Raw genomic sequence first — 26163 nt, 5'->3', positions numbered from 1 at the left:
TTCTGCCTGTAATTATCTTTCTTCTGGTTCCCTGCCTTTGTTTTGTTATAGCTAAAGGCCACATGACGAAAGCAGTAGGTCCCCCAGTGCGGGATGGGGTAGGATTCCTAGCAGCTGGGCCTTCCTTGGAAGGCAGGTCTGCTCTGTGGCCTGGCCTGGGAGACACTGGGGGCAGTTCATACTGCTTGAGCGTGGTTCCTGTGCTTGAAAGTTCTTCCTATAACATTTTTGAGAGATCAAAAGATGACTTGGAAGAACAGAAGATCATGCTATGCTCATGTTTGGAAAAGCAACTATAAAGGCATAAACTTTTTCCTATGAATTTTTAGTTCCCACAAAATTTAAAATGAGAATTACCAAGTGATATTTAGTTAGTGACATAATTTCAAAGGCATGGGTGTTACCTTTGTAGTTAGTATATATTTAGTTTATAAAGTATGCTTTATATGTACTTTTGGTATATAAATTATAAGAGTATATAAAATATCTGAAATGTACAGTTTTATATATTTATTTACTTACTTTTCTTAGGTTTAGTTGATACACAATGTTACATTAGTTTCAGGTGTACAGCATAGTGATTTGACAAGTCTATAGGTTATGCCAAGCTCCTCCCCACAAATGTATCTGCCAAGTGTCACCATACAACGCTATTACAACACCACTGACCACATTCCTATGCTGTGCCTTTTATTCCTGAGACTTATTCATTCCATACCTGGAAGCCTGGACCTCCCACTCCCCTTTTATCATTTTGCCCATCTCCCCGGATTGCTCCCCTATGGCAACAGTGAGGTTTGTTCCCTGTATTTGTAGATCTGATTCTGCCTTTCATTTGTTTATTCATTGGTTTTGTTTTTCAGCTTCCACATGTAAGTGAGATCATAGGGTATTTGAAACTAATATATCATACCATTAATATATTTATTCCTTAAAGAATTTCTACAAATTGGAAAAATGTAGAGTCTGATAGATATCGGATAAAGGACATAAGAAGACACTTCCTCCCAAATAAATTTAATAGTGAACAAACACATAGGAAAATAATGAACTTAATTTGCAGTTGTAAGTGAAAATTAAAAATGGTTGCTAATTTCTTTCCTTGCATTTGCAAAATAAAGACTCTGATAATGCTGGTGAGAGTGCAGGGAACTGGTGCTGGGGTGGGGGTGTGAGCTGATACAATCCATTTGGAAAATATTTGATCACGTTCATTAGGAGCCATGAAATTGTTTATAACTGGAGATTTGTGAGATAAGCTCATGGTCTGGCGTCCATAGAGGGCAATGCATAAGCGGCCACTGTAGAGTTGGAGGAGATTTGCTAGATGCGCACCCCGCAGGCAATTCCCAGCCTGAACAAGACACAAACGTTGTCATCACCTAGGCATGTGACCCCCACCCCGACCCTCTGCCCCTTCCCAGATGCCTGCCCCCTCCTCTGGTCCTCCTCCCCTTGTTCTGTCTGTTGACAACACAGGTGAATTTTGCCTGTTCTAGAACTTCATACTAATAAAAGGTGTCATACAGAATGTAGTCTTTTTGCTCAGTGTTTCAGATACATCTGGTTTTTTTGTATAGGACAGTAATGTATTTCTTTTTATTGTCCTGTAGTATTATATAGTATGGCTATACCTTAATTTGTTTAGTTATTTCCTTGTTGATGGACATTTGAGGTACTTATAATTTTTAGCTTTATAAAAATTTCTGTGAACATACTCTTTTTTTGGAATTTTTTCTTGTAAGATATGTATAACAAAATTTGCCATTTTAGCCATTGTAAATGTACAATTCATTGTCAATGATTACATTTAAAATGTAGTACGACCATTACCACTATTTATTTGCAAAAAATTTTCATCACTCCAAATGGAAACCGTAGTTATTAAACAATAACTCCCTCATTTCCCCTACCGCAGCCCCTGGTAACGCTAATCTACTTCCTGTCCCTATGTCCCTATGAATTTGTCTATTCTAGATATTTCATGTAAGTGGCATAACACAGTATTTATCTTTTTATGTTTGGCTTTTTTCACCTAGAATAATACTTTCCAGTTTCATCCATGTGTAGCATGCGTCAGAACTTTGTTTCTTTTTATGGCTGAATAATATTTTATTGCATGTATATACCACATTTCATTATCCATTAATCTGTCAATGGACAGCTGGATTATTTCCACTTGGCTATTGTGAATGATGCTCCTACAATGATGTACAAACATCTGTCTGAATCCCTGTTTTCAATTCTTTTGAGTATATATCTAGGAGTGTAATTTCTGGGTCATATATCTATGAACATTCTAGTGTAACCTTTGTATGTACGTGTTTTCATTTAGTGCGGGTAAAAATGTAGACATGCCATCGGTGTGTCATAGGGCAAGTAAGGCTTAACTATGAAAAGCCATCACTCCAAGTTTCAAAGTGATTGACCATTTTATATTCCCACCAACAATGTCAGGAGCAGTGGTTGCTGCATATCCTCACCAATATTTGGTGTTTGCTTCTGTACCTCCTCCCGCACCTCCTCCCCCCAGTTCAAAGTGTGCCAGAGCAATTCAGTGGGAAAAGGAAAATCTTTTTTTCTGATCTGAACCTAGGGAACCTCAACCTAGCTCACTTGAGATGAATCATAGGCCTAAATATCAAAGTTAAAAACTATAAAACTAGAAGAAAACAAGAGGTTTCCTTCATGGCCTTAGAGAAAGCCAAGACCTTCTTCAAGATATAAAAAGCAGTAGGCTTCAGACAGGAAATCCTGGAGGGCCTGGGCTTGACTCGCCATCCATGGGATTCTACGAGTAGGTAGGACCTGCCCAGGTACTCTTCACTGGGACCTTAGAAACCTGGGTGGAGGCTTGTGACTGACTCCGGGAACCTCATCATATAACCCCTCAGCTCCCCAAGCAAGAACTTACTGGAATATCTGGTCTTACCACATCCCCACAATAAAGCAGATATGAGTCAGCCTCCAGAGGATTTTCTTCTTCATTAATGTGGTCTTCACACATTAGACCAAGGTCTCTCCAAGTGGTTAGAGCACAGGCGCTTGCTGAGAGCAGGGAGAGGCAATGCTGGGGCTGGCTGGGGGAGGGGTGACAGCTCCACTCTGCACAGGTAGATGGAGCGACAGTGCAGGTTGGGGTAAACCTCGGACTTTGGAGTCAACCAAGCCCGGGTTCAGACAGGCAACCCTGCCCTGGAATGGTCCGCAGATAGTGGCACCCAATGCAATACCTCAACGTAATTTTTCACAGACAAGCTCCTTTTCCTACTGTTCCTGCTTCACAACAGGCTCTTGGCCTCCCAGGCCCAAAATATTATAAAACTTTGGCCTCCTCTCCCCTCTATTTCCTGTGTCCAATTAGCTACAAAGTCCATCAAGTCCTCCTACCAAACGCCTTTCAGCAAGAAGTCCTCCTGCAGCTCATACCGCTGTAGCCTGCCCGATTCCCATTCCTTCTCATCCTTCCTGAAAAGTCCAGTTTTGTTCAAAGTGACAACAAAAGGCCAGCAAGAGGCTTTCTACCTCATAGCCCTTGGTGGCTGCGGGGAGCAACTGAAGCTTATGCATGAGATGGAAGCTGAAGGTTTCTGGGAAAATGTGCTTTTCTTAAATAGGTGCCACCCCATCCTGCTTCACTCTTTCCATTTTCCCACCTGGGATGAGGCCCTGAGCCCTAGAGGAGCTACAGCAGCCATCTTTCATCATGAGGCACCCTATCTGAAGAAGACATTTCTGTTACTCACATAGGCTATTGCAGGAGCCGTCAGAGGGCTTTTCCCAGCATGTGCTGTGCCAGGGAAAGCCTCGTGTGGACATAGGAGTCCCAGGATCAAAGGACTCCAGTTATAGCTCATCCCTAAAGTAGAACATTAAGCAACCAGTGGTAGTGATGAAGGAGCTCGACATAGGTTGACATGGAAGGATATTCATGATATTTAGTTGAGATAAAAAAGTGGTTTAAAAATAGGTATTTTATGGTATATAATTATACATAAAATTACACTTACTTTGAAAACTATCCATTTAAAAGTGCAAGTGGATATCCTTGTAAATCTTCGACAGGCTTATTATATCGGATTGATGAACCGATAGGTGGTTGTATTTGTATCTTTTATCTGATTAAAACATTTTTCACAAAAAGTACATTGGAAACAAAAGTACTTAAAATGCTGAAATTCCATGCTCCTCAGTCTGGCGTGGGTGGCATCCAGAAAGGGCAGGAATAAAGACGGTATGTGGGTATCTGTGCACGTGTGCAAGTGTTTGGGAGTATGTGTGTCTAGGGTCAATGAGTGTGCACGTGTGTGTGTGGTCTGTGACTTAGTGCTTTGCAGAGTGTGTGAGTCACTGTGAGTGTGTAAAGCCTGTGATGTGAGTGTGTGTGTGGCAAGTGTGTGGGTGCATCAGACCTCCTGGGGTTGGGGAGAGGTCAGGGGCCCCCACTTCCTTGGCTCAGCTGACCCATTATGGGGTGCAGCAAAGCTGCTTTGCCCGCTCTCCACTCTGCCCACTTGGAGTAGAAAGAAAGTGAGTATAAGGAGGACCTCATCTGACGGTCTGGAGCAGGGGACTGTGTCTGGGTGTCTGTGAGAAGTCTCCATGTCAGCTGTCCCTCAGGCTCCACAAGGCTGCCAGGCCAGCACGCCTCATGCACGCACATCCCAATCTGGTGACGAGGTCAGCTAGTGTCTCTCAATCCCTCTAATAGCTCCTGAACCAGAAAATTTTGTGACCAATGAGGTTAGGAAAGGGTGAGAAATTGGGGGCTACAGAGAAGACGCTGGTGTGTTAAGGGTGCTGAGGAGTCCATGTGGAGGAGGCCTGTGGCACCGTCCTAGCCTGGGATTTTGTCCTGAGGACAGGAAACGTCATACTCTCCTCCTCTGCACCTATTACCCTCCCACAGGAGCAGCTCTCACAGAAGCCACCTTGCAGAAGGCTGTCCCAGACCCCAGCCTCTCACTGCCAGCACAGCACAGCACAGTCTGTAAAGCTTCCTCATGCAGAAAGTCGTGTCACATGGGAGCCCTATGAACAGATGACACTATACTCATTTAACAGATAAGAGAACTGAGGCTCCAAGAGATGGAGAATATTTCTTTTTTTTTAAAGTATTTATTTATTCAGGAGAGACACAGAGAGAAAGGCAGAGACATAGGCAGAGGGACAAGCAGGCTCCATGTGGGGAGCCTGATGTAGAACTTGATCCTAGGACTCCGGGATCATGACCTGAACCAAAGGCAGATGCTCAACCACTGAGCCCCCCAGGTGCCCCAAGACAGAGACCCCTGCTCTAGAGCCCCCAGCTTTTGTTTTTTTTTTGTTTTTTTTTTTTTTGGAAAATTGCTTGTGTACAAATTATGTGTTGCTGTAAATGTGAATAGTTTCCCTTCTAATTTTTCATACATCTTTTAATTTTTAAAGCTCGTTGACTTTTATTTTTTTTTATCTTTTTTTTTTTAAGATTTTTTATTTATTTATTCATAGACACAGAGAGAGAGAGGGGCAGAGACACAGACAGAGGGAGAAGCAGGCTCCATGCAGGGAGCCCGATGTGGAACTCGATCCTGGGTCTCCAGGATCACACCCCAGGCTGCAGGCGGCGCCAAACCGCTGCGCCACTGGGGCTGCCCTAGAGCCCCCAGCTTGTCAGAGGCCTGCTTGCCTGGGACCCCACACTCTTCCCTTCTCAGCACAGGCAGAGTGGAGAGCAGGGCTCTGAATAGGCTTAGGAATGTAGAGTGATTTAGAGAACAAGGCTCTTGGCCCACGATGGCATACCCGGGGTGGCGGGGGGTGCAGTCGTCAGAGCCACACTGAGGGGGATGCAGCCACACTGAGGGGGATGCAGCCACACTAGGGGTGTGAGGGGATCCTGTCAGCTGGTCCTGCCTGGGTGGCTGTGCCATCTCAGCAGCTGGCGGGGAAAGACCCCAATGGAGGTGGGAGGCGCGTTCTGGTGCCCGCAGTGTCCCCCGCAGGCCTGGTGGCAGAGGTCAGGTCCCCTGCTATCTGCACCCAGTGTCCTGGTCTGAGGCATTAAGGAGGTGGGTGAAGGCGCCACACAAATGAGGGGATGCCCAGTTGAATGTGGGTGTCAGGTAAGGAGGGCACACGCCGTAGCAGGAGGATGTTCTGCACAATGTCTGGGACCGACTTACCCTAAACGATGGTCTCTTACTTATCTGATACTGGCTGTTAAGTGGGCAGCCGCCACGGTTATTACGGATGAGGGCCGTGACCTTGGTGCACAGATGGGGAGTCAGGGGCCCGGGAGCTGGGCCTCGACCCCTGGCCAGGACTCACCTCCTTCCCACGGGCTGTGTCTCCCTGTGGCCCAGGGCCCTGACAGGCGGGGCTGAAGGTGGCTCTGAGGGAAGAGCCTGCCTCCACGATGCTGGCCAGCAGGCTGGTGAGGGGCTGGGGACACAGGGAGTCCTTGAGCTCATGCTGGGTGTTCCCCACCCGAGAAGGCAGGGCTGGGAGGAGCTGTCAGCATCTGCCCCGAGCACCTGTCTTTAAATCTGGTGGAGTCTGCTAGAGCTACTGGGCTGAAATGGCTGGGGGAGAGCAGGGAAATGGGGATGGCTGGGGGAGGGACACCTGCACAGACCCCTGGGAGGTGGGGGAAGGGGTGGGAGATGGGATGCTCATAGTCAAGATGCCTCCCTGAGCCCTCAGGTGCAAGGATGGCTCTTCCATGACCACATCCGGGGCAGGGTGAGGGCATCATGGCAGCTGTGCTCTCCAGCCACCTCACACTCAGATCTAAAGCTCTAGCATGTGTGTGGTTGGAAGTGGAAGATAGTGTGGAGCCTCTTCTCCTCCCCCTTCTTCTCCACAAACTGGTGGCATTTGTGGTAAACCCAGGGACCTGGGGAGGTGGCCTACAAGAGGAGCAGGAGCCGGCAAGGTCAGATGCGAGGTGTCTCGCCTGCATAAAAGGGGTGTGACAGTGTTTCAGCAGCTGCCTCGCCATGACCTCCTGGGCCCTCCTGCTCCTCGCCTCAGTGCTCCTGGCCACCCCAGGTAAGGACATTCCCCATGTGATCCTGGCAGCTCCACCTTAGCTGAGGGTAGGGACAGTTTTGGAGAGTGGATTGGGCTGGACACCTGTGTTGAATCTCTAGGGTAAAACAAGAGAAGGGAAAGATCTCAGAGAGGAGTTGAGAAAAGGTTCCTTTTAGGTCAAATTTGTGTGTGTGTGTGTGTGTGTGTGTGTGTGTGTGAGAGAGAGAGAGAGAGAGAGAGAGAGAGAGACATAGGGGGACAGAGAGAAAGAAGGGGTTGCTTGAATGGTTGTGGTGGTGTATAACCTTTCCCCTTGTTTCCAGAAAGATCTTGAGAGCATGTCTTTTGCACAGAGCCTGGGTCAGGGAAGCCTCAGGGCAGTGTGAGGACAGGCCTCCTGGACCCCTCACCAAGCCCCACCCCTGTCTGGGGCTTTGGCCACCTTCTGGGCTCCCCAGCAGCCAGGAGTCCTGACTTTCCCTCCTCTTCCACCTGTGGACAGATGCTGATGGTGTTTCTTCCCCAGGTCTGACCTTTTCTGGTCTGACTCCTGAGGACCATGATGACTTATTCACCACTGACATGTGTCAGGAAGAGCACTTCTTTGAGGCCCTGGACCATGAGGCATCCAAGGTAAGCAGCTGGTTCCCTGCTCATTTCCCTGAGCAACCTCTCCCCCCTCCCTGCCCCTCTGCCCATGGGGCCAGTGTCTCCTCCCTAGGAGCACTAGGCAGGGCAGCACCCTGTGCTGGTGGGAGGGGAGGTAGGAGTGTGGGCTGAAGATGCTGATTTTGTGGATACTCCTTCCTTGGTTGGGTGGGGGGTACCTTGGTCTGGCTGGCTGCTCCTTCCCACCAGGTGGCTCCTCTGCATCTGACCAGAGTCCAGTAGAGGAGCAGGTGCTGGGGTGGGTAAGGTGCTGTGGGTGTGGGGCAGGTTCTGCAGTGTCAGCCCCGCTAAGTCTTGCAGGACAGTGGGCTGGGGCCAGCCAGCTGGCTTCAGGCTCTAAAGGACGGAACGATCATAGGTGATCCTCCTGGCCTAGGAGGTACTGAGGAGCCCCTTCCTGGAGCCCTGCCAGGGGCTGTTGAAGGTGCTGAGAGATCACCTCAGGGGGTGTCATTTTCTGACAGGATGACCAGATGATCTTCACCTGTAAGCCCTGTAAGTTTATAATCAAGATATTGAGAAAAGTCCTGGGACAAGATATCTCACAGGTGAGGCCTTATGGTTGGGGATCCACCAGAATGTGGTCAGGGTATGACTAGGGATTTGGGGGCGGGGGTAGCTCTGAGGGAGGGGCTGATCTCTGGTTGGGCCAGAGCTTCTCAGCAGGGGATCTGTGGGTCTGTGTCTGGGGAGGGACTTCAGAGGATCTCCAGAAAAGGGAGCATGAATGTAGAATGAAGTGTGCATGGTTTCCAATGCATTGTTAAAGGAAACTTATCCCTTGAGAAGGTAGGACCCTCTCCCCTGTAGCCCCACCGCACGTGTCCACGGGAAAGCTCTATGAGGCCAGGAGGGACCTGGGTCAGGGCTTACCAACCCCAGATCTGTCACTTCTAGCTGCATGGCTGGGCCAAGTGCTAATGCTTTCTGAGCCTCAGTTTCCTTCTCTGTGCAATGGGATGGATATCAATCCCCCAACCACTTCCTTAATCTTTTTGAAGGAGCTGAGGGGTGGAATGTGCTGAGCTCCCCACCTGGCCCTGAGCAAGTGCTGAACAAGTGGATGTGTTCCTCCCAGGAGCCTCGTTTCACCTTCCCTCCCTCCCTCCCTCCTCCCTCCTCCCTCCCTCCCTCCTCACTCTGTTCCCTGACCCTGCTTAGCTTCTGGGTGCTGCAGGGCCCACCCTGAGCCCGGGCACTCAGCTGTAGCCTCTCCCCTGCGATGGCAGTAGACGATACTGCAAAATGGAATATGCCAAGGCTCCCAGCTCTCTCTCCTAACCTTCCCCACCCCACCTGAGCCTGAGCCCTGCCAGGCTGGGACCCAGGGGGCTCGGTAGGCAGAACTTGACTGTGGGTCTAGCAGCAGGGGGCACTGTGCTCCACACATAAGACAGTGTGGGCCTGGGGTGATGATGCACCAGGGACTGACACAGGACAGAGCCAACTGTCCTGGTCTCCTGAGCCCCTCCTGGCCAGGCCTGGATCTGGGTTTGGGACTGGGCATGAGGGCCCATCCCGGTCTCTCCAGCCTCTGCTTCCATGGCCACCTGGCACTAGGGCCTCCTCCCAGCGTGCCACAGTCCATGGTGCCCATGGCCAGGAGCAGCTGGGGGCTTCAGGGGTCTGGGTGGGGCAGAGCTTACCGGATTCCTGTTTTTCTGTGGTGCTGCCTCTCCAGGAAGCGATCAAGCAGGCTGCATCCCTGGTGTGTCACCAGACGCGTGTGTTCACCGAGTTATGCAACACATTATTTAATAAATATCTTAATGACATCACCCGGGGTATCGTGAATGACAAATCCCCTCAGGAAATCTGTGTGAAAATCAGGATGTGCAGACCCTGAGATAGGTGAGTACAGAGGTGACGGCAGAGACTCATTCCTGGAGGGCCCAGGTCATGTCCCCAAGCATGTGCAACATGGTATAACAACTTGGTAATACATCTGTTATAGAGAAAGTCATTAGCAGCTCATACTTGTCCCTCCAGGCTCCCTTAACGAGACACATTCCTCCCCGAACTATGTAGAAATTGAGCAGGAGTTGGGCAGGTGAGCTGTAGCTAGACATGGCTGAGAAATACTCACTAAGAGCCTGGGCTTATGTCCCAGGCAACCCTGGGTGACATCAGGCTCCATCTCTGGTCAGCCATGCACTTGAGCAAGTAGCTTAACACCTGTGAACTTGAGCGTCCCTACCTGTGAAGGGGATAATAATCCTGATTTCTTCTTTGAGTAACGCTTGAGTGAGATGATTATGTGTAAGGAGGTTACACCAAGGAAGTGGCCTCAGACTGGGTTATCATAGATGTCAGAGCCCTGACTGACTCCCGTCCCCAGCCCAGCAGCGGTTCCTGGGAACAGGAACAGGGCACCATCTAGCCCAGGACACCCGGGGCCCGAGAGCTGGGCTCAGGAACCCCGCTGGCAGGGAGGGCTCTGCAGCCTCTCCCTCCAGGGCTGCCCAGGCTGCGCCACAGATCAGGCCAGGGTGGCGGGACCCTCGGGCAAGGAAGGGCCCCTGAGTGGCTCTGGCAGCCAGTCTTGCCTTGACTGAGGCTTTGGGACTTGATGCTGGCAGATCTGGGGTCACCTCGTAATGCGAGGTCCCCACCATTTCCTGTCATTGGGGCCTGTGGTTTCCATCTCCAGAACCCCAAACCCCCTCAGGCTCCTGACTGGGTTCCAGGATGTAACTCTGGGTGTGATCAGCAGGGGCAGGTGGCTGTAGTGCACATTTGCAGGGACCCCACACCTGCCACAGCTGTTTTTCTCCCCACTCCAGGTGACCAAGGAGCTGGGACCTTACTCCACCCCGGGGAGAAGCACAGAGTCTCCAGCAGGCACCGCCAGCTCCTGCCTTCCTAAATCCAGGACGGACCCTCCAGTTTCTCTCAGCTAGCTCCCTGCAGTGTCGTCCCCTGGCAGGAGAATAAAATGTCTTGCAAGCTTTTGGCCACAGCTTCTGTTCCTTTTGGGGGATTGAGGGAAGGGGCTCGGAGACAGGCTTGGGTGACTTATGCACTCACTCAATGAATGTTTATTGCATGTCCCACACTGTTCTAGAAGCTGGGGATATAGTGGTGGATAAGACAACGTTTGCAGCTCTTTCACATAAAGTCATGAGATGCTTATGAAGCCCTCACTAGAGACACACACTCCTTCAAAGCCTGGGGATACAGTGAATATACCTCTAGAAGCTCCCAGACCAGTGGGGGAGAACAACAGGGTTGTAGATAAGAGGGCTCTTGGTCCTTAGGAGCAGAAACCCAGCCTCTGCTTCTCTCTGCAGGGAGCCAATTGTTTTTTTCTAGTTTTGAAGTCGTGTGTTATTTAGGATTCTTTTTATTGTTAGCCATAGAAACTTCACTCTGGTTTAAATTAAAAAGGTAATTGATTGGCTCAAATAGGTAAGCAGGCCAATGAGAGCATTAGGCATGGAAGACTGCAGAAATTTGTGGTGTCACCAGAGCTTCAGTCCTGTATCTCTGTCTTTCTCTCCATTCCTCCCATCTCTGCATACTGAGATTGTTCTCAGGATAGCTTCTTTCTGGGAAGCAGCAGGGGCTGCATCAGGTTGACCCTTTACATTTTGCACTATGTCATCAGGAGGAAAAGAGAGTTCTTTGGTATCCCCTGTTCCAGTGGCTCCTTTGGAAGAAGATGGAAACTTCTTTCCTAGAAGCCCCATCAGATATCTCCTTGTTCTCATTACCAGAATGGAGCAGATGCCATGAGGAACCAAGGAGTATGTTCCAGCAGCTTGGGCTACCCTGATCAGCATGAGTCAAGTCAGGGCGCACCTCTCCAGTAGGGAGGGGTTGCAGTTCCAAATCACGTGAGTGAGAATGGACATGAATACCTGACTGGAGATCATTGCATGGAGAGGGAAAGGCATGGTGGCCATCAACAGGAGCAGTGGGACTTTTGTCCAGGCTCAATCATAAAAGCAGTTCAAGGACTCCCAGTGATGAAACCTGGAGCCATTTGAGAAGGGCTGAGTGCATCACAATAGGTAAGGCAATATCAGATTATAAGCCATTGAGTAAATTAAAATCCCTGAATTCACAGATATTTAAATAACAAACTAATAGTCAAACAACGGAGAAAAGAAAGTGTTACCTACTGTAGACGCCACTCATACAAGTAGACGTAGCTGCAAGATATTTTCTCACAGAACATATACTCATTTGATACGTGTGACGTCAGCAGGTATCAACAGTTCTATGAAGGGGTTCACGTCAAGAGTTGGAGCCAAGTGGGGCAGAGCTGAAGGCCATGTGAGAGTAGAGGTGGGGCCTGTGTGTAAGGTGTGTGTCCACATGGATGACAATGGTCCCGGGAAAGGTCCGAGGCCCACAGTGTAGGAGAGACCCGAGGAACAGCCACAGGGGAGGCCTTGGGGAGGGAGAGGAAGGGTCCAGGGCACGATGGAGGGTGAGCAGGGACTTCTAAAGGTGGGAGTAGAAGAAGGTGGCCTCAATCTTAGGGGTAACAGCTAGTAAAGGGCAGGGTGCAAGCCAGCTCTGGTCACCTGTCAGGACGAGCATGCGTGCACTTGAGTCCTAATACAGACTCCTCTGTGGATCCTGCTCTCCCCCAGGACCTTCTCAGTTCTCTAACATTTCCTCTGGGAACCACCTGGGCAACCCAGGCTTCCAGCTGGCGTCATGTGACATCCCTCCCTCCTGGCCACTTCCTAGTTCCCTGACCCCAGTTGGGGTGAATGATGACCCCCCCCTCCTGGCAATTTGGAGTAGCCTCATCCTAGTGCAAACCAGCTTAGCCCTGGCCAGGCTCTGCAACCATCTCCTTGGGCGTCTTCAGACTTCCTTCTGCCTTTGCTCCTAGGTCCCTTCTGTACAGGGCAGCCCCGGGCTCTTTCCAACCTACAAACCACATCTCACCTTCCAGTGGCTTCTCACAGACCTCTGGCCAGAGTCCCAGCTCTGTGTTACATCCTGGTGTCAGGATAGGGAACAAGTGAAGGATCACTTACCTCAAGCAACTGCCAATATACCAAATACTAATAATATCACATGAAATATGTCTAGCACCCTAAATCCCCTCTGTTTGTACAAGAAGCAAAAATTATCAATTTTATTAAATGTTATTGCATGAATACATGTCTTCATGGTGTTCTGCATGACGAGGTAGGAAGTATGCAGACACTTATATTGCACAGGGAGGTTTGTTGCTTATCTCAAGGAAAAGCACTTGTGTGATTGAGTTGTGAGACTCTACTACATCCTTTATCAGGGAACGCTGTTCTTTACATTATAAAAAACACACAACACAAAATTTACAGTCTTCATGATTTTTACTTTTTTTTTTTAAAGATTTTATTTATTTATTCACGAGAGACACGCAGAGAGAGAGAGAGAGAGAGGCACAGGCAGAGGGAGAAGCAGGCTCCATGTAGGGAGTCCGACGTGGGACTCGATCCTGGGTCTCCAGGATCACGCCCTGGGCTGAAGGCAGCGCTAAACCGCTGAGCCCCCTGGGCTGCCCCTGTTAATGATGTTTAAATGTCTACTCAGCAGTGTTGAGTATATTCTCATTGTTGTGCCACAGACATTCAGTACTTTTTATCTTACAGACCTGACAGTCCATACTCATTGTTAAGCCGTGACTCTCCTTTCCCCTGTTCCAAAGCCTGGAAACCACCATTCTAGTTGATGTTTCTGTTAATTTGACCACCTTAGACATCTCATATAAATGAAGTGAAACAGTATTTGCCTATTTGGGTTACTTCACTCAGCATAATGCCCTCAAAGTTCCTCCATGTTCTGGCATTTGACAGGATTTATTTCCTTTGTAAAGTTGGATGGGTGCGTGTGTGATATTTTATTTATTTATTCATTTGTCCATGGACATTTTAATTGCTTACCCCTGGACTATTGCGAATAGTGTTGCCGTGAATGGGACTGAAAACATCTTTGGGATCCTGCTCTCAGTTCTTCTGGATGAATACCTAGAAGTGGGATTGCTGGATCATTTGGTAGTTCTACTTTCAATTTTTGAGGGACTACCTTACTGCTTTGCAGGTGGCTTTATGATTTTACAACACTTTACACACCCCTCCATATTCTCACCAACACTTACTATTTTCTGTTTATTTGCTTACAGCCATTATAATGGGTATGGGGTGATCTTTCAGTGTGGCTCTGCCTTGCATTTCTCTAATGATCACTGATGTTGAGCATCTCTTCATATGCTTGTTAGCCATTTGTACATTTCTTTGGAGAAGTGTGTATTCAAGTCCTTGGCCATTTTAAAATTGAGTTATTTGGGGACGCCCAAATGTGGCTCTGCGGTTGGGTGGCTGCCTTCGACTCAGGTTGTGATCCAGGGATCCGGGATTGAGTCCCGCATCAGGCTCCTGCAAAGAGCCTGCTTCTCCCTCTGCCTACATCGCTGCTTCTCTCTCTCTCTCTCTCTCTCTCTGTTTCTCATGAATAAATAAATCTTTTTAAAAATTTGAGTTATTTGATTTTTTATTACCAAGTTATAGTAGTTTAAAAAAGTATATTCTGGGGATCCCTGGGTGGCGCAGCGGTTTGGCGCCTGCCTTTGGCCCAGGGCGCGATCCTGGAGACCCGGGATCGAATCCCATATCGGGCTCCTGGTGCATGGAGCCTGCTTCTCCCTCTGCCTGTGTCTCTGCTTCTCTCTCTGTCTGTGACTATCATAAGTAAATAAATTTAAAAAAAAAAGTATATTCTGGATATTTGTCCATTATCAGATAGATGATTTGCAAACATTTTCTCTCATTGTACAAATGGCCTTTTCAGTTTTGTCAATTGTATCGCTTGATGCAAAAAGTTCTTAAATTTGGGATGCTTGGGTGGCTCATTGGTTGAATGCCTGCCTTTGGCTCAAGGTGTGATTCCGGAGTCCCAGAATCTACTGCCACATCGGGCTCCCTGCATAGAGCCTGCTTCTCCCACTGCCTGTGTCTCTGCCTCTCTTTCTGTGTGTCTCTCATGAATAAATAAATAAAATCTAATAGAAAAAAAGTTCGTAAGGTTGATGAAGTCTCACTTGTTCTATTGCATTTTGTTGCATTTTTTGGTGTCATATCCAAGAAATCATTGCCAAATCCACTGTCATGCAGCTTTATAGTTTATGTAGGTTTGGGTATTCCACTTAGGCCTTTAATCCCCTTCTAGTGACTTTTAGTATATGGTGGAAGGTAATAAGGGTCTACCTTTATTCTTCTCCATGTGGCTCTCCAGTTTTCCCAGCACTGTTTGTTGAAGATGCTTAAATCCCCTTTTATGAACACTTTCTTCATATGGTCTTGCAGGATGGTTAGCAGGCAGGCAGAGTTTCTCAAAACTCATCCACATATTTGGGCATTCATATGAGTAGAAGGGCTACTGTAATATTGATGTGCAGCCTGTTAGCATGAGTTTCTTTTGTCCTTTTGAGAGAGACAGAGAGAGACAGAGAGTGCATGTACATGTGAGTCGGGGGATGGGGAGGCAGGAAGGGAGAGAGAGAATCTTAAGCAGGTTCCATACCTAGCATGGAGCCTGAAGTGGGTCTCCACTCAGATCACGACCTGAGCTGAATCCAAGAGTCGGGTCACGACCTGAGCCTCAGATCACGACCTGAGCTGAATCCAAGAGTCGGGTGCTTAAAGGACTGAGCTCTTAGCATTCTGTTTATATAGATATTATGTTAATTACACAAAAGCTGTCTTCAAGTAACTTAGTCAACTTTACTCACATAAAATACAATGAAAGACCTAGTTTCAGCTATGACTTAATTTTGTTTTGTTTAGTTTTTGTTACATAAACTAACCCGTTTATTATAGGCTAGCGATGTTTCAAATGGTGGAGCTTCTACTGGTGTTTCAGTCTTCTGAAGGCCAATGTTACTGTGACGGCAGAAGTTACTGTGGGTCAGGCATCCCCAGTTATCCCCATTTTCATGCAGGAACCATAAGGCCAGACCCCCACAGCTCATCTTTTCATCTTGGTTTTGCCACAGAATGAGCAAGTATACTTGGTATGTTGGCATATTTCAATCTTCTCTACCATTTTGCTGAGGGAGGCATCACCAGGGGTCCTGTGTTTACCAACAATTCTGACCTCCCTGATGTGTTTAGCCATGTTGCCACAAACTAGGTCTGAGCCCAGAGAGTTGTGATTTAATTTTGATGCTGTAAAATCTAGTGCTGAACACTGCGCTTCAGCGGATGGTATCTTTATGGAGATGTGTCCATTTTAAGTTGTCTACTTTAATGACATACAATTGTTTATAGGATAATCATTTTTCTCTTTGTAAGGCTAGGCATAACATCCCTCTTTTATTTCTGAACATAATTATTTGGGTCTTCTCTCTCTTCTTTATAGCAAATTTAACAAAAATCGTCACTTTCACTGATTTTTTTTCAAGGAACCAGAGTTGGGGTTCATTGGTCTTCTTTCATGTTTCTCTATCCCTGGTTTAATTCATTTCTAGTCTATCTTTGTTATTTCCTTCCTTCTGCTTTGAGATCTTCTTTTTTAGTATAGGCCTTTATATTATATAAACTCCAGGATTTCCCCATAAGTGCTGCTTTAGAGCTTCCCTTAGTTTTCATCTGTTGTGTCTTTTTTTTTTTTTTTGAGATTTTACTTATTTGAGAGAGAAACAGAGAGAGAGAGAGAGAGAGAGCGCACAAGCAGTGGAGAGGGAGAAGTAGGCTGCTCATTGAGCAGGGAGCCCGATGTGGGGCTCAATCCCAGGACCCTGGATCATGACCAGAGCAGCTGCTTAACTGACTGAGCCACCCAAGCTCCCCTGTGTCTTTATTTTTATTCTTTCAAAGTACTTTCTAATTTTTCACCTGATTTCTTTAAAGATTTTATTTCCTTGTGAGAGAGAGCAAGAGAGTGAGAGAGAGAGCAGGAAGGAGGGGCAGAGAGAGAGAGAGAGAGAATCCTAAGCAGACTCTGTGTAGAGCCTGAAACATGGCTTGATCTCACAACCCCAAGACCATGACCTGAGCCAAAATCAAGAGTCAGATACTTAACCTACTGCACCATTCAGGTGCCCTTGATTTTTAATTTTATTCTGTTGTTTGGAAAATATACTTTGTGTCATTTCTATCATTTTAAACTGATTAAAGGTTTTTAATGGACTGGCTTGTAGTCTGTTCTGGAGAATGTTCCATGTGTGGTTAAGAATACCCACTCTGCTTGTTGGTGGTTATTGGGTTCTATAGATGTCTGCTGAGTCTAGTTGGTTTATAGTGTTGTTCAGATCTTCTATTTCCTCATTGTCTTTTTTGCCTCATTGTTATCTGTTATTGAAGCTTGGATATTGAAGTCCTTGACTATTACTGTTGAATCCTCTATTTCTCCCTTCTTGTCTGTCACCTTTCATTTCATGTATATTGGTGCTCTGTGTTTAGATGCGTCTATGTTTACACTTGCTGTATCTTCCTGATGGATTAACCCTTTTATCTTAGAAGATGTCCTTTTAAAAATCTCTAGTAAAATTATTCTTTTCAGTTCCATTTTGTCTTTTATTGGTACAGTCCCGCTTTCTTGAGGCTTGCGTGTTGTGTCATTATCCATCTTCGTACTTCCAACCTATTCTTCTGTTTATTTTTTTTACTTTTTATTTTTTTATATTCTTCTGTTTAAATCTAAAATATATCTCCCTCTATATATTGTTGGTTCCTGTTTTGCTTTTCCCTAATCTATTCTGACCATCCTTGCCTTTAATTGGATTGTTTAATACATTTAATGTTACTATTGATATAGATGAATTAAATCTGTCACTTTACTTTTTGTTTTCTACATGTCTCATGTTGTTTTCCTTCTACCCCTCCTTTATTGCTTTCTTTTTGCATCAGATAAGTATTTCCCAATGTAGCTTTTTAATTTCCTTAATGATTTTCTCACTATTCATTTCTCTGAGTTATTTTCTGAGTGTTGCTCTAGGTGTTAGCCTGTATATCTTACCTTATCAGAAACAGCTTCAGACTTATGTGACCTCAACTCCAGTGGGATGTAGAAAAAAACATTTTTTTAAGATTTTATTTATTTATTCGAGAGAGAGAGAGAGAGAGAGAGAGTGAGAGAGAGAAGCAGAGACACAGGCAGAGGAAGAAGCAGGCTTCATGCAGGGAGCCTGATGTGGGACTTGATCCCGGGACTCTAGGATCACACCCTGAGCGGAAGGCAGGCACTAAACCTCTGAGCCACCCAGGGATCCCCTAGATGTAGAAATGTTACTCCTGTGCAGCTATTTTCTATTTTTACCCCTTTTTGTGATTATATATATATATATATATATCTCATGACCTAAGCCAAAAGCAACAGTTGGATGCTTAACCAACTGTACCACCCAGGAGCCGCAACAATTTTTTTTTTTAAATCAGTTAGGAGGGGAGAGGAAATGCGCATTTAAACTTTCATAATTACTTATCTTGTCTCATTATTGTTTCATGTGAATGTGTACTTGCTTTCAGCCTGAAGAACATGTTTTAGTATTTCTTGTAAGGTGGGTGTGCTAGCAACAATTCTCTGTTTTTTGTTTATCTGAGAATGTCTTTACTTTGCCTTCATTTTTGTAAGACAGCTTTACTGGCTATAGAACTTTTGGTTGACAGTTGTTTTCTGTGATCCCTTTGAATGTTTTCATTTCACTGTAACCTGGTCTCCACTGTTTATGATGTGGTGTCAGCTGTGAATATTATTTGGATTCTCTTGAAATTGTTTTTCTCTTCCTGCTTTCATAATTTTCTCCTTGTCTTTGGCATTCAGCATTTTGAATATGATGTGTGGATTTGTGGATCTGTTTGTATGTATCCTATTTTGTGTTTCCTGAGCTTCTTGGATGTGTGGATTGTTTGTCAACAAATTTTGAAAAATTTTCAGTCATTTTTCTTCAAATGTTTTTCTGCTACTTTCTCTCTCCTCTACTGGTACTTCTATTATGCATGAGCTGTTGCACTTAGGAGATCCCATTATTCTCTGAGGCTCTGTTCACTTTTTTTTTTTTTCATTCTAATTACTTTCCATTCTTTGGATTTCATAGTTCCTATTGATCTATCATCGAGTGTGCTAATTCCTTCTTCCACTTATTCACATTTACCATTGATTTTTAATTTTAGTTACTGTCTTTTTCAAGTCCAGAATTTCCAACTGATTTTATAAATCATTTTATCTCTTAATTAATGTTTCTATTTGATGTGACACTCATCATGCCTTCCTTCCTTTCCTTAATCATGGTTTTCTCTAGTTTTTTAAATATATTTACAAAGGTTACTTTGAAGTCTTTGTTAAATATGATGATATCTGGTTGCTTTCACAAGCAGTTTCTGTTTCTGGGGTTTTGTTTTGCTTTGCCCTCTAGTGGGGGTCATTCTTTCCTATTCTTTTATGTATTATATTTTGTTGTTGTTGAAAATTGGGTATTTTAGATAATATATTTTAGCAAATCCGACTAGTGGTTAACCACCCACCCTCACCTCACGGTTGTTATTGTTATTTGCTTGTTTAGTTGTTTAGTGGCTGCAGAATTATGCTAGTAAAGTGCCTCCACACCTCTGGTGTTACACCTGGAGGGGGAGCAGCCTTGAGGATGCCACCTTTGTGCTGACAGATGTTTGGGCAGGGCTCTCAGTCTCTTTCTCTAACAATACCCAGTTGTTAAACTGCACAAATTCAAGGCTGATTACTCTATTGTTTTCAGCAATTCCTCAGGGAACAGATTGCTTTACAGTGGAATCCAATCAAATCCAAGTGTCTTTGTAGGGATAGTGCCTGAGGTCAGTGTTTGAGATTTTGTCCAACCTAGGGAAGTCTATTCACTTGTGTCTTTCCCTGTTTCACTCCAGCAAGTAAGCCCATCTACAGTGTGGCTTTTGGGTCTGTCCCATAGGGTCTGTCAATGGGTCTGTCAATCTACTAAGAAATGTCTTCCACAAGAAATCCACCATTTTTGAGAGCTCTCTGAAGCTTGCATCTCTCTCTATTCTGTTGCAAATGAAGTCAGTTCCCTTAGAGGGGAGTTGATGGCCTCTCTTTGTGGCCTGTTCTCCCTCCTGGGGGAAATCCAGGAGCCAAAGCTCTGGTGTTGGGGGTGATGACAATGATGGGCTGCTTCTCTGTGAGTGACACCCCCACTGCAGCAGCTGAATGCTCAGTGGATCAGGAGGCAGCAGCCCCAGGTCACCTCAGCTTGCCTGTCCTGGTGGGAATTCCTTGCGCATGAGCTATCCCAGAGGAAAGTGGGTCCTGTATTCTCAGCCCTGCCATGTGCAACACAGCATCTGTCCCACCAGTAGGACCTGAGAAGACAGTTCCCACCTCTTAGCTACCCTCACAAGGGACTTAGTCTCAGCAACAGGTAGCTGGGGGCAAGATGGCAAGAGCTTGAGTTTGTCTCTGCCAGGAAGATAGCCTTATGGCTAGGATCTGGGAGGAGAGAGAACCCTGAGTTCTTGTCTGTACCAGACAAGAGTGGAGTTTCCATCTTGCTGAGCTGCAAGGGGAGGGAGTCAGTGAGGGTCCTGGTTCAAATACCACAGACTCCATGTAGTTCTTCCTGAGTTTTAGTAGATTTTCTTGAATAAATCTTTCTCCATTTGCTCTATGCACTTAGTCAGATTCCAGAAAATTTGGGTGGTTGTTTTAAAAACAATTTTCACTGGTTTCTTTATTTTATTTTATTTTATTTTATTTTATTTATTTATTATTTATTTATTTTTTATGATAGTCACACAGAGAGAGAGAGAGAGAGGCAGAGACACAGGCAGAGGGAGAAGCAGGCTCCATGCAGGAAGCCCAATGTGGAACTCAGTCTCAGAACTCCGGAATCATCCCCTGAGCTGAAGGCAGATGCTCCACCACTGAGCCACTCAGGCAGTCCAATAGATTTTTTTTTTTTTTTGACAGTCATACATTCCTTTCATTCCTGAATGCATGCCCCTTTGCAACATGGCTGCAACTTCTCCCATCAAGCTGGGTCTTCTTTTTGAGTTGATGAAAATGTTCTAAAATTCATGGTGGTGATAGTCACCCTTATCTGTGAATATGCTAAAGGACATTGAATTGAACACATGTTGTGGGTGAATTGCATCGTACGTGAATTACATCTCAATAAACCTGTTTAAAAATTTTGTGTAGGGGGCAGCCCCAGGTGGCACGGTTTAGTGCTGCCTGCAGCCCAGGGCGTGATCCTGGAGACCTGGATCGAGTCCCACATCGGGCTCTCTGCATGGAGCCTGCTTCTACCTCTGCCTGTGCCTCTGACTCTCCTTCTCTCTCTGTGTCTCAATGAATAAATAAATAAAAAATCATTAAAAAATTTTTTGTATAGGGGCCCCTGGCTCAGTCAGTACAGCATGTGACTCAATCTCTTAATCTGAACCCCACACTGGGTATAGAGATTACTTAAAAATAGATGTCCACTGTTGGGGTGCCTGGGTGGCTCAGTTAGGTGAGCATCTGGCTCTTGATTTCAGCTCAGGTCATGATCTCAGATTTCAGGAGATCTTAGGGTTGTGGGATCAAGCCCTACATCCAGCTCCATGCTCAGCAGGGAGTCTGCTTTTCTCCCTCTGCGAAACTGTCTCAAATAAATACATAAATAAATCAATCTTTTTTTAAAATAAATCTTTAAAAAAAACCAAATTCTGTAAAAATATCTTTTAAAAAGTAAGTAAAAATAAAGATTCTGTGTAAAGAAATCAGTTATGTTGAGTTTAACTTTTTTTACTATTTTTTTCAAGGAAGCTTGAAGAAAAGGTTTTATTTTATTTTTTAAGATTTTATTTATTTATTCATAGACACACAGAGAGAGAGAGGCAGAGACACAGGCAGAGGGAGAAGCAGGCTCCATGCAGGAATCCCGACGTGGGACTCGATCCCGGATCTCCAGGATCGCGCCCTGGGCCAAAGGCAGGTGCCAAACCGTTGCGCCACCCAGGGATCCCTCACTGGTTTCTCTGAGGCGTGAATCCACAGAGCATCTTACGCTGTTGTGCCAGACGTGAGTGAAACTGCCTTGAATGTTTTCTTTTGACAAGTGTAAATGCAGATAAACCATAGAGGGCAGGCCATACAGCTTCAGTTGGTTGCTTAGTGTTTAATGGCCCAATGCATGGCAAGGTCCTGATTAGTTATCTGGGGTAACTACTTTTCTAATTTTGGATGCCAATTCTAGTTGCTTCCCACATATTGACCTGGAAGCCAGTTTTACGAATGTGGAGGTTGAAGCATGGAGAGATGAAAGGACATGTGGAAGGTTCCATAGCCTTGACAGATTCGAGATTTGAACCTAGGCAATTAAGTCTGTACTTCCACACAATCCTGCCTTTCTTCAAGGGTTAGGGGTTTGGGTTCCATTTGTTAAAAAAGAGACAGCAGGCCTACGTCACCAAACCAAGACTTAATACCTAACTTAATCCAGTTTCAACCTCTCCCAGGAGTGGAAACTTAAACCAGTCAATCTGGCATTAGCTGGTCAGCACTACAGAAGGCGTCTGCCTCACAGACCTCTGCCATCTCCCAAAGGAACGAGACCTTGCCTAAACCAATCCACTCTTTGCTACTGCTGTCCCCTTCTAACTATAAAAGTCTTTTATATTGTACATCACTACAGATCTCCTTACTGTATGCTAGCTGGGATGCTGCTGTGTCACTCATGAATTGTTGAATAAAGCCAATAAGATCTTTAAAACTTACTTGTTAAATTTTGTTTTTTAACACCTTATAACTTAGGGTAAATGTCCATCACAGTGAGTAAGCGAAGCACGTGTCCTTCAGGGACAGCAAGACCAGAAGGCTCTGATACAGGGGGAAATGGTTTGGGACAGAAAAACAAAGAAATGAACCAAGCTAATCATTTCCTCCCTCCTCTGATGCAGTGAATTAGACCCTGCACTGTTGCCAACACAATACTGAGGAATGATACAATAGAATGGGTAATCATTGGCTTATCTTGTGAGTTGAATAAACACTTGAAATTCTACCCCTCCCATTCCTTTCATAAGAGGTGGCATAACTTTGTCAGGTAAACTAGGTTTTCTATGTTCTCAATAGCCTTGGACAAGCCCAGTAGCCTCTCTGCGCCTCAGCTTCCTCATTTTGAAATGAGGATATTGTACAAAGTAGGGATAATGGTTGGCTCAGAGCCAGAGCCCAGGAAACCTGGAGATGGACGGGAAGTCTCCTCCACACCTGGACCCAGGTGAGAGGGAGGTGAGGAGAGGCTGGGGAGACTCACCAGCACCCAGGCCACACAGTGTGGGGAGCAGCAGCAGCCACAGCAGCAGGTGTGACTCGGCCATGTCACCTCCACAGCCTGGATACCTTGCTTGGGTGGGGGCCCTTATACCTGACCAGGGATGTGTGGGGACAGGGTGTATGGGAGGCCCAGGGACCTCAGTGTTTGCCTTTGTCCTGGAGAGCCCTCCAGGCACTTTGATCCCTACCTCTTCTGAGCAGTGACGCTCTCCCAGCCCACCCACCATCTCCTGCCTGCTGCCTGGTTCCTGCTGCCTCTCTCTTCCTGCTGTCAGTCCCATGGGCATGGTCTCTTGGCGGCCTGTAAGCAGGGGGCTTTGGAGTGTCCACATGTGACCCCATGTCTCTGGGCTGTTGGGGGTGGAAAGAGAGGCAGCTCAGGGTAGCCAGAATGAGCCCCCTCCCCTGCCTCCCCAGCCCCTAAGCCTCCTCCACTCCTGAGCAATGCACTTAAGAGCTTCCTGCCCTGCTCTGGAGGGGCAATCCCGGGATACTCCTGGACCTCCTACCTGCCACCCTCTCCTTCCCCTTTCCCCAGAGATTCTATGGACACGTGATTGTCATTCCTCAGAGGAACCTTTCCATGAAACCAACCAACCCCACAAGTGCCCAAGAGTCTGGGACAAGAATGTGGGGACACGATTTCCAGAGTGGCTTCTGAGTAGCCCAGACCAGCCATGCTGCTTGTGGCACCTCAGCACCCCATCCAGGGTAGGGGTGGGGCACAGCTGGAGGTTTAGGAGAAAGAATGTGTCCTTGGCAGGGGTAGAGGCTGCAGGGTGGGTACCCACTGGCAGAGCACACCTGGGGACAAGCTCAGACTCACCAAGGGGCAGACACTTCTCTACTGTGCAAGGAGTAGAGCCTTAGCTCCTTGTCACCACCTGGAGATCAGTGTATCTGCTGACTGAGTGGAGGCTGCCAGCATCCGTGCTCCAGGAAGCTCCCCTGATACTCATGGGGATGGCAGGGCGGGGGTTAGTGCCCCTGCACACAGGCTGGTCTGGTGACACGCTGGAGGGCACCCAGCGATTCGTGTAGTCTGTTGGCTCAAGAGCTTGTCAGTGTGAGAAAGTCAGTTGCCATGAGGGGAGCCTGTGTCAATGTGGGAGGAAAGCCTAGGAGCAGGGCGGCTGGGTCCGATCAGGAAGCTGGAACTGGAATGTGCTAAAGGTTTACTAAGTGTGCAACAACTGAGCCGGCTGGATGCCCCTGGTTTGGATACAGACAGCGATGAGGGAGCCGCAGAGCAGGGTCTGTGGACGGCTGGCCCCTGGGTACACTGGTCAAGGTAGCCTCACAGCTGTAACAAAGATCCCTCGAGGCCCGTGGCTTCCCATGAGACATGTCTCACTCCCATCCCAGGGCAGACAGGTTGCCCTGTCCCAGGGCAGACAGACTGGGGTTCATAAGGTCCCTCAGGGGCCTGGGCTCCTCTCTCTGCCTGCCTGCCATCCCCCAGGGCTGGAGCCCTGCCCTGGATCCTCTGTCACTGCTGGCAGGGCACAGAGAGGAAGCCTGGAATATAGGAGGGAGGTTCGAGGGCCATTCCCGGGAGAGGTGTCTTCATCTGTGCCATCAGCTCACTGTCCAGAACCAGGCCCAGGTTCCTGCTGACCCCCATGGCAGGCTGGCAGATGTAGCGTTCCCGTGTCCCCGGGGGAAGGGGAATGGAGTGGGACACACGGCATGCTCTCCCATCCAGCCCAGCCAACACAGAGCTGTGTGTTTCCTGGGGTTTGCTGTATAGCGGCTCTGTGGCTCCCATCAAATCCTCGAAGAGGGGTCGGCTTCTCCCCACTGCTGAGCTGTGTCATCCAAGAGCATAAAATAAAGAAACCCAGAGAGCCAGCCAGCCATTCCAGAGAGCCCTGGCACTGGAGGCAAAGGAGGAATTCAGCCTCATGGTCCCTGGATGGGTCTCTGGTTCCCATCGCTCCAAACACAACTGTCACCACGAACTCTGAGCAAAGTTGGGCTTTTCAAGGGACACGGACATTGAGACAGCCGGCACAGATCAGTCTCCTGACCTGCTGGCACATCTATTTCTCACTGTAAGTGAAGAAAGAGTTATTCTGGGAAAAACCAACCAACCAACCAACCAACTAACCAACCAACGCAAACACTGTTGGCTTCCCAAGGTCTGGAGCTTCGTGAACTTGAGTTTGTTGATGCGATGGCTCCCCTACGGGTGCGTGGACGGTGGATAGTTCTGCGGGACAGTCTCTCCTGCCCATGCTCTTTCCACTCGTGCTTCCTGCCTAGCAGTGTGTCCGCAGCTGGCCTCGGTCCCCATGGGGCCAGTCTGTTCTTGCCTGCCCGCAGCAGGAAAGTGGCTTCACACATGCCTGAGTGGCTCATTCTGTTAAGCCTCTATCTGAGTTCCACTCAAGTCATGGTCTCTGGGTCCTGGGAAGGAGTCCTGAGTGTCTCTCCACACTCAGCAGGGAATCTGCTTGTTCTTCTCCCTTGCCCCTTCTCCCACTTGTTCTGCCTCTCAAAACATATAAATGAAATAAAAAACAAACAGACCAAGCAACCAGAAGGTTGCCTTGCCACCCTCCTGGCATTAGAAGGCCCCAGGACCCCCTCACTCAACCCCTGGGTCCAGGGTGACATCTACCCCAAAGCGAATCAATCCACAGACCTGGTGGAGACAACTGGAGTTTGAATTGGGAGATCAGAGCTGCATTCCTGGGGCAGCAGAGAAGCAAAGGTGTGAAGAGTGGTCCATTCATGGTGCATGCGACAGGATGCTGGACTCTTGAGCTCAGTGGCCTGGAGCAAAAAAGCCACTCTTCCCAGGCTCAAGGATGGCTTAGGAAAAGCAGGCAGAGCCAAGTGTTGGTGGGGATGTGGAGAATGCCCACCCCCCCCCCCTGGTGGGAAGGAGAGGAGGCACATTGGCTGGAAAAGCAGTATGTGCAAAACAGTTCTTCAGAAAGTCCTCAGTGTACTTCCTGCCACTGAGTGATGTACTTACAAATTGTAAAAATAGTGTTTGTGTATATTTAATTTTGAAGAATGGAGGGCAGGAAGGAGACAGAGAGAGAGAGAGAGAGAGAGAGAGAGAAGGGATAAAGAAGCCAGGTGGGGTGGGGCAAAGTTTGTTTTTCTCCTTTCTTTTATAAATGGATTCATTTCTTACTGCAGTGGAGTTGCCAGACTTGGTTGTCTGTGTGACTGTGGAGAGAGATTGGCAGATTCTGGGTGGAGGGGACTGGGGGG

The 26163-nt window shown here is 47.1% G+C and overlaps 2 protein-coding genes across 5 annotated transcripts in view; one reads left to right on the top strand and one right to left on the bottom strand.

The window, feature by feature from the left end:
- Positions 1–23010, bottom strand: part of SFTPB (surfactant protein B) — a 41974-nt gene extending 18964 nt beyond the window's left edge. The window contains exon 1 of the mRNA XM_049096023.1: positions 22916–23010. Within this exon, the coding sequence (XP_048951980.1) occupies positions 22916–22979 (64 nt within the window). The 5' untranslated portion in view covers positions 22980–23010. The remainder of the gene's footprint in view (positions 1–22915) is intronic.
- LOC112665067 (antimicrobial peptide NK-lysin-like) overlaps positions 1–26163 on the top strand; it is a 104014-nt gene that overhangs the window by 22136 nt on the left and 55715 nt on the right. Inside the window, exons 1-4 of one of the 4 annotated variants that reach the window (XM_049096027.1) lie at positions 6744–7032; positions 7517–7647; positions 8148–8231; positions 9365–10636. In XM_049096027.1, the coding sequence (XP_048951984.1) occupies positions 6981–7032; positions 7517–7647; positions 8148–8231; positions 9365–9529 (432 nt within the window). In that variant the 5' untranslated portion in view covers positions 6744–6980 and the 3' untranslated portion in view covers positions 9530–10636. Of the gene's footprint in view, positions 1–6743; positions 7033–7516; positions 7648–8147; positions 8232–9364; positions 10637–26163 lie in introns of those variants that run through there. The other 3 variants (XM_049096029.1, XR_007403262.1, XM_049096026.1) reach the window with 3 other exon arrangements.

This window comes from Canis lupus, chromosome 17 (assembly GCF_003254725.2).
Source record: "Canis lupus dingo isolate Sandy chromosome 17, ASM325472v2, whole genome shotgun sequence".
Classification (NCBI taxonomy): Eukaryota; Metazoa; Chordata; class Mammalia; order Carnivora; family Canidae; genus Canis; species Canis lupus.
The sequence above is the reverse complement of the archived record's forward strand: the minus strand, read 5'-3'. Positions and strand labels throughout refer to the sequence as shown.